At 62.4% G+C, this 8051-nt stretch overlaps 1 protein-coding gene across 1 annotated transcript; it reads right to left on the bottom strand.

Moving 5' to 3' along the window:
* Window positions 1–105: 105 nt before the first annotated feature.
* On the bottom strand, window positions 106–7357 carry Ppp1r1b (protein phosphatase 1 regulatory inhibitor subunit 1B). Its single transcript, XM_004633705.2, has 7 exons — window positions 6912–7357; window positions 5573–5633; window positions 5357–5379; window positions 5100–5175; window positions 2592–2792; window positions 1032–1145; window positions 106–948 (listed from the first exon to the last, which is right to left on the bottom strand). The coding sequence occupies exons 1-7, from the start codon at window positions 6990–6992 to the stop codon at window positions 899–901; spliced, it is 606 nt and encodes a 201-aa protein (XP_004633762.1). The 5' UTR covers window positions 6993–7357; the 3' UTR covers window positions 106–898.
* Between the last annotated feature and the right edge of the window lie 694 nt (window positions 7358–8051).

Genomic DNA, 8051 nt, shown 5'->3' with positions numbered 1-8051 from the left:
GCAGGGCTGAGCCCCGCCCCTGAGCCCCGCCCCCTGAGCCCCCGCGGAAGGCCCCGAGAGCGGCTGCGTAGAAGTGGGTCGGGAAGCGGACCTGGTGCCGGCCTTGCCCATCAGGACCCCCATCAGCCCCGCTTCTCCTCCCTCCCCTGAAAGAGAGGTCTCGGCAGTTATTTACAAAGATTTATTACACCACTGGAGGAATTCAGGCCTGGGATCGGGGGAGAAAGGGAAGGGGACGGAGTAGCGGGGGCGGGGGGACCAGGAGCACCAGGTTCCCCCGCCCCAGATCCCGTCTAAGGACGTGTACTAGGCGGCATTCCCGGCATCAAAGCAGAAACGAAACGCAACGAAGCGGCCCCTGCCAGTCCGTCTTCCAGGCACGCAGGGGGAGAGGGGTGATCAGAGATCTCCAAACGTGGAGGCGTGTGTGCAGAAGGCTCTGACTGGATCCTGGGGTCTGGCAGACGCCGGTGAGGGGTGGTGACTCTGAGTCCCGCGGAGAGAGGGCGAAGAGGATAGACGGGCACCCGCAGGTTCTCCTTCCCCAGATCTTAGGGTCCTGCCCTGTGGGTCTCCTGTGCCCAGGGGAGAGGATCTGGGGAGTAGAACTGTGGAAAGGAAATCCTTGTTTCTGTTTCCTGATTTTTCCAACGTGGGCTCTCTCCCACCTCACCTCCCGTCGGGTGAATGGAGGAAGGACTGGCAGGGACGGGCACCCGGGATTCTGGGCATCAGCCAAAGGTGGGCAAAGAAGCAAACACAGACCAGCCTTAGTCTTCTAGAAGTTGCAGCCCTAGCAGGGGAGGGAAGGGGCACCAGGTAGGGCAGGGACAGAGTGGCTTTCTGGGGCACAGGGGGGCCCCTTCCACTTCCTCCTGGAAGACGCAGAACTGGGCACTTAGGTGCCAGGCTCCGGGGGGCCAGGACGCTGGGGTTCCTCCCCTTGCTCTGCAAGGCAAATAGAGGGGGACTCAGGGCCTGGGCCAGCCTCCAAGCCCGGGCTGCCTCCCTGCGTGCTTTCCCAGCCTTACCAGTGAGTGCTGGGCCTTGGTCCTCAGAGCTGCCATCTCTCTGGGGATCATCCAGAGGGGGCGGGCGCTCCCAGGGCCCCTCCAGGCCCTGGCCACAGGTTACCTTCTGCCCTGCTAGAGTTGGGAAGAAGGAAAAAAACACTGGCTGTACCATCTGACTGTCCCAAAGGAAGAGCTAGATCTGCCAGCTGAGGCCAAGCCTTCGGAGGCTTCATAGCGTAGGGTTTTTTTTAAAAAAACAAGTCTTGCTGTGCGCCTTCACTTTGTAGTGGTCACCTGCCTCAGCTTCCCCAGGGCTGGAATTACTACGTAGTGTACACGTGGACAACCATGCCTGGCTTCCTTGGTGGTCTTGTCACGTGACCCAGGACCTTTCTGCTTGTTCCAGGGGACAGTCTTCTCTCACTGCCTCTCCACCTGTTCTGGAATCGTCTAGTCCTTAGATGCAGGCCCAGGCCATCTTGTTAGGGCTCAAGGGCTGAACGTTTCAAGTGCTTGCATGTGCGCATGTGTGTGTTTAGGAGTGATCAACCATTTGTCATTCCCATAAATAATGGGGCAAGAAGGTCACCCTGTATCAGGAGGGCTAGAGGCACAGCCTCCCATGGCCAGGCCTGCAGAAAACGACCATGGGGAAGGGTGGAACACTTGCGGCCCGGAAACGCTCCGGCTTGGGACCCTCCTGGCAGTGTATGGGCCCGGAACCCCTGGCTGAGGCCTTCTCTGTAGGTCCTGGTCCCCTTCCTGCCCCCTTCCCTCCAGGCGGCTGAGGTTGAAGGTTCTTAAATCCTAAATTCTCCATGTGGACACTAGAGGGCACCCTCCCAGCCCATCCTAAGAAGGAGAAAGGAAGGCGCCAGCTCTGGGGAGCACAAATCAGACCCAGAGACCATATCAACAGCTCAGAAATGGAAGCGGTGGGAGTGCCGGCTCCCTTCATCTTCTCCCCCAGTCTCCTCCTTCACGATGCCTCACAGCTATAGAAGTCCTTGTATTTTCTCGGTTGTGGGAGACAGAGTCTTACCATGTAGTTCAGGCTGGCCTTGAACTTGCTGTGTAGCCCAGGCTGGCCCCGTGCTCACAGTGCTCCTCCTGCCTCAGCCTCCCAAGTATTGGGATGACAGGTGTGTGTCACCAGGTCTAGCTTAGGCATTCCTTTTGGGCCTCTAACCTCCAACCTCACATGGCCTTGCCTTAATTCTCAGGGAACAGAGGAATTCTCAGGTAAAACAAAGCTGGGAGAGAGAGAGTGGCAGAAGCCTGAGGCTCATGGGGCTGGAGAGACGGCTCAGTGGTCTAAGGCGCCTACTTAGAACAAGCTTAGCAAAGCACAGGGACCGCGGTTCAATCCCCAGCACCACATGCCAGCCAGCCCCGCCCCCTGGTGGACTGAGCTGGCCACACACACACAAACACACACACACACACACACACACACACAAATAAAATTTAAAAAAAAGCCTGAGGCTCCCATGAGGTGTCATGGGGTGGGTGTGTGGAGGGCCCTGTGCTGCTGCTGCAGGGCAACCAGGGTCAGCTCTTGCAGGACGCTCGGCTTACCAGAGCCCTTGATGCCCTTCAGGACTTCAGCCTGGCTGTCCTCTTCCTCGTCTTCCTCCTCGTCCTCATCCTCATCCTCGTCGTCCTCCCTTGGGTACCCCAGCTCCCGCAGCTCCCCCAACTCATCCTCCTCCTCCGAGCCCTGGCCCTCGCTCAGGTTGCTGATGGTCTGCAGGTGGGACTCTGCGATGCGCTGCACGGCTGACAGAGCCCAGGGAAGGCAGGTGGGTGGTGAGGCCGGGGCACAGCCCCAGCACTGCCCCCCGGGGTCTGGGCCACCCCACAGACCCATTCCAGGGCCAAAGGCTACAGGCTCACAGGGCAGGAGCAGCAGCAGGGGGTAGATTGTACTGCATTTGGTTCTAAGCTGTCCTGAGACGCTACCTCATGGAGCCTGGCACCAGGAAGTACCCCTCACTTTAGGGTGCCAATCTGGGCAAGTCCAGACAGGCACAGCAGTGGCTTGATGTTCCCAGGCCAGGGGCTTTGCCAAGGACCCAAGCCTGTAGCCCCTGGCAACAGTTCCACCCAGGCAGATTTGCCTACTCCTTTTTTGGGGGGGAGGGGGAGGTCAGTGCTTAGGGCTTGCTGCGCACGCAGATCCTGTCCCCGCCATGCTGTGCCCATACCCACAGTGCAACCCAGCCTGAGATGTCCATCCACACCCTCGGCTGCAGGTTCCAAGGGTGGGCTCCATCCTGGGACTGGCAGCCAGGGACACCATGCCTGGGGAAGTGGCCTGCTCCAGTGTGGCCCCCGACATCTCTGACCCACATCCCCAGCTCCCAGCTCCCTCTGCGGTGACCTAGAAAGCTGCCAACACCCCCATTCTCAGAGCCTGCTTGGTGCATACCAGGAAGGGACGGTGTAGGAAGTGTCCCTGTGAAGGACCCAAACACAAGGTGGGAGCCAGAGTTGGTGGCGAGGGACCCAGAGGCTGATGGGATTCGGCAGCACCCTTGCCCAGGGAACCAAGTGCATAGCCCTGGTCCAGTGGGTGGGGTTCCCCAGTACTCCCCTAACCAGGGGTAGATCTAGCCTGAAAACCTCCAGGGCAGTGACAGGGCCTCATGCGCCTGCCAACTCAGGGACAGGCACAGAGGGCGCATTGTGTGTGCCCAAACCTCCTGCTGGCTCTGGGCAGCTACCTGGGCAATAAAAGTGCAGTAAATTGCCCTGCCCCGGCCTTGGGGACTCAACAGAGCCTCACCTTGAGCCAACTTCGATGCTGCCACCTTGGCACCCACCTCCTCCCCTGGAAAGGCTTGGTGTGACCCACCCTTCCCCCAGGGTCCTCGAGTCTCCCAGGGAGGGCATCCTGTGCTGGGAGCCCTATGCTTGGGCAAGGGAGGACAGCAATCATGAGCCACAGGGACAGTAGGTGTGCACGCCCTGGGCCACCTCCTGCCTTGCTGCCACCCTTTCCCTCCCAGACTGTCTATTCTGGCTTCTCCATTTCTGGAGCCCCAAAATCCCCCAACCCAAGTCTCCCATTATGTTTTTTCTTTTTGGTTTTTTGAAACAGGGTCTTCTTATGTGGTCCAGGCTGGACTTGAATGCACTGTATACCCCAGGCTGGCCTCAGACTCACAGCAGTCCTCCTATCTCAGCCTCCCGAGTGCTGGGATTCTAGGCTGAATCCCTCTTTTTTAGTCCTCCCTTCTCCCCTCCGCCCGCTCACCCCAACCCACCCCCATATCAAGAACCAGAAGGACTGCAGGTGTGTCGGAGTACAGCACATGTTCAGCGTGCACTGGGTTTGGTTTCCAGCATCCCTCAAAAAAAGCCCCAGGGGACAGTTTTTGCCCCTCTTATCCACTCAGGATAGAATGGGGGGCTGATAGCTTGAGTTCCTGAGAAGTCACCTCTCCCTCAGTCCTGCTCTGGGCCCCGGGGACGATGAGGGATGCAGCCCTTGGCAGCCCAATGAGTGCCCCACTCCTTCAGCTGTGACTCCCATAATTCCCTGGCCAGAGACCAGGCCTGGCGGCCCTGAAGCCTGCGTGCCACCCTTCTGCCCCGTGTTCCTCTGATCCCTCTATCCTGAGTCTACTCCAGCAGCCTGGCCTGTGATGCTCCTGCGATTGGATGCAGAGGACCTAGGGGCAGCACATCTCCAGGTCTTACTTAGCTTTCCTTGTTCTGGTGGTGGGGACCGACCCAGGGCCATGCATGTGCTGGGCAAGTGTGCCTGCAGTGCCCAGCGGTGCAGCAGCGGGAGTGCAGGAGCAGCGAAAGCGGGTTGGCAGCCATGGGGCTGGGCCTGCCTGGGGGCCGCCGGCCAGGACCGACCCAGGGCCTGCAGACTGAGCAGTGTCCTTGAGGCATGGGGCCGGCCATCCCTCGTTACTCCACAGCTTGCTGCAAAGCCTCTGCTGCCCTTTCAGCTGCCGGGCACATTGTGTCTTGCAGGAGGGTCTTAGAAGGCACTAGTGGCCAAGTGGGAACCCACCCCTCCCACAGCCTCAGCTGTGGCCCAGGGACCGAGGGCACACGTCAGGGAGGTACCTTTCAGCGAGGGTGGTGTGTAGGCACAGGGGTTGGGTCTCTTGGACTTGAGGTGGTGTCCCTCTCCAGAAGCTCTCTGCAGGCAAGAAAGGGTTCAGGGGGCTCCCGGGGCTTGTCTCTCCCCCCTCTCTGACATCCCACCACAGTAGGAGGAGGTGCCACCGATATGCTAATGTGCCCTCCTGGAGTGGCACTGAGGGCACCTTGGGTTGGGCGCCTGGCACCATCCCCTCCTCGTGCGGGCCAGGAATACTCACCTGGTGTGGGGAGGCCTCCTCCTCTGTGGAGGCCACCGAGCACATGGCACCGACAGAGGCAGAGAGAGAGGGGAGAGAAAGTCTGTTACTGCCTCCAAATCTCACTTCAGGGAAGGTCGGTGGAGGACCTCAGCGGCGCTGCCCAGACCCGTCCCACTCTTGGGCCTCAACTCTGTCCCCTAGGAAGGGGTGACTGGGAGCGGGCATGGGGCCTACCTGGTGAGGAGTGCTCCGAGAGCCGGAACAGCATGGCAGGAGTTGGCCTCCGGCGCCGGATCTGAGGAGAGGAAGGGGGGCAGGATAGACACCTGCAGGACGAACACCCCAGGTCCACCCCCAGCCCAAGGCAGCAGGGAGCAGTGCTTTGGAGTCCCCAGGGAGCCTTTGAATCAAAGACACTCGGAGCGGCAGGAACTCTGCAGCTCCCTCAGCCCCTTCACTGTACACATAGGAAAACCCCAGGCTCAGAGAGGTTCAGTAGTGTGCTCCACGTCACACAGCACACACAAAGTCTAAAGGACTGAACAAGCCCACAAAGCCCAGTCAGCTGGTTCCCAGCCCAGCCTGTCCCACTCCATGGCTACCCAGAACCAACACCTTGCTTTCCATCTCCTACTCAGAGGCCTTCATCTTCCAGTCTGAACTCTGGTGCGTCACAGCCCTGTCCACCTAAGATCAACTCAAGGGCTCTACAGAAGCTGGGTCCAGACTCGGAGGGAGACTCAGTGGGCTACAGTGAGTGGGGTACGGCGGGCACTGCAGAGCCTACTCTGTGACACCCTAGGGTCTAGTCTGGGGTGGCTCGGAGCCTGGGGTACACTCCGCTGGGACCTAGCACTCCCCATCCAGCACAGAGATCAGGTCATCTGTCACTTAGGGGGCCCCCTCTGGGCTCTAGTGAAAGGCTTCTGGGAACCCTGAGTTACACAGAAACCATCCCCCACACCCCCCACCGAATCTCTTACTGTCCTCCCAAGTCCCCCAATGCTACCCAGGTGACTGTCGGCCGCCTGCCACCTCTGCCCTAGCCACTTGGCCCATCCTCCCACTGTGTCCCCAGCAACAAGTGCCCCAGTAGGCTTTGGTCCGATTGGCCTCCTCTCCCTCCTGGTTTTGGGCAGTGGAGCCCCAGAGCAGAGCCAGAGCCAGGCCTTCCACCCCCCCAGGCATGCATGGTGGGACAGGGGTACATGGGGGCCTGGGGCCTCCGGCTCCCTAAGTGTAACCGGGTCAGGTGTGACGTTCATCTGTCACATGTGACCAGCTCTGGGGCTCGTAGCACGGCGGGAGGTCCTCGTGGGAGCCCGGGAAGGGAACTGGCGGAGGGAACCGGCCGGGTGAAAGGACAGCGCCCCAGAAAGGACGTTCTTGGCAAAATCACCCACCCGGGATGGGCCCAGAGCCCGGGAAAAGTTGTGCGAGTGTCCGGCGAACTTGGCGCTGTGCATCCCGCGGGGACCCTGGCAGGGACCCCGGCCCTGGGCTCCCACCCCGGGGTGCGCGCCGCAGAGTCCCAGATGGGTCGGGGCTCAGCCAGCGGGGCACGGCCCCTTACCATCTCCACCTGGCGGGGGTCGAGCTGGCTGGGGGGCGCGGGCACGGAGAACTGGATCTTCTTGCGGTCCTTGGGGTCCATGGCGGGCGCGCCCCGGGCTCTCAGGCTGCGACCCCGCTCCGCGCCCGCGCGCTGTTCTAGCCGCCGGGCGGCCAGGGGGCTCGGGGGGCAAGAACGGCGGGGAGCACGGGGAGGAGGAGGAAGGGTCAGGGCAGGGGCGGAGGCGCAGAGCGGTTCCCGCGCCCGGCCCAGGTGGCAGCCGCGCTGGGCTCGGCCGGGCTCGTGCGCCCCGGGCTCGCCGCTCGCCCTCCGGGCTCGCCTGTGCCCCTGCCTGGCTCCGCGCTCTCGCCCGGCTCGCCCTCCGCCCTCGCACTCGCAGCTCCCGGGTCTCCTCCCGGCCCTCGCCCGGTCCCGCGTCCCTGTCTCAGTCGCTCGGCAGACTCAGCCGGGGTCCCAGCGGGTCTCCGCCCCTCCCGGGTGGAGCCGCGCGCTGGGGGCGGACCAGGGAGGGCGACCAATGAGCATCGAGCACCGTGTCCGGTGGGCGGGGCGATGAGGGGGCGGGGCCGAGAGGGCGGGGCCGGCGGGGTGAGGTGGGGGCTCCCCGCCGGCCCGCTAGGCTCGCGCTGCATTATTGATGGCGTCCAGCCGCGAGGAGGACCGCAGGAGGGGGCAGCGGGGACGCGGCGTTAACCACTTGGGGCCCTGGCGCTCGGAGTTTGACAGAGGCCCGCGAGAGTGGCACATGTCACGCCGGGAATGGGGGTGTCCTAGAAAGCGAGCAGCGTGGACGAGGGAGCGTGGGAGGACACGCGTCAGTCACCCTGGCAGGGAGCAGCGCAGGGGCCTGGAGTGGGGGGCGTGGGGCGCTGGGTGGTGTGAGCCGTGCGTGTGCAAGCGGCGTGTCAGTGTCAGAGACGCGCGTGAGTGGCAGCGCGTGGGAGACCTGCGTGTGTGTGGAGGCGGCGGGGGTGTGGGAGGACGTCAAGGCTGTCAAGGTGACGCGGGCGGTGCCAGCTCGCAGGGTGGGGACAGCGATCCACAGCCGCCTATGGCTGGGTGAGCAGCCCAGGTGGGGGCCAGGGACAGGTCCCAGCCATGGGGTACCCGCTTGCTTATGTCCCCCAAGGGCAGAGCTAA

Source organism: Octodon degus, unplaced genomic scaffold (genome assembly GCF_000260255.1).
Source record: "Octodon degus isolate 3935 unplaced genomic scaffold, OctDeg1.0 scaffold00056, whole genome shotgun sequence".
Classification (NCBI taxonomy): domain Eukaryota; kingdom Metazoa; phylum Chordata; class Mammalia; order Rodentia; family Octodontidae; genus Octodon; species Octodon degus.
Note: the sequence above shows the minus strand (reverse complement) of the source record. Positions and strands in the feature narration are given on the sequence as shown.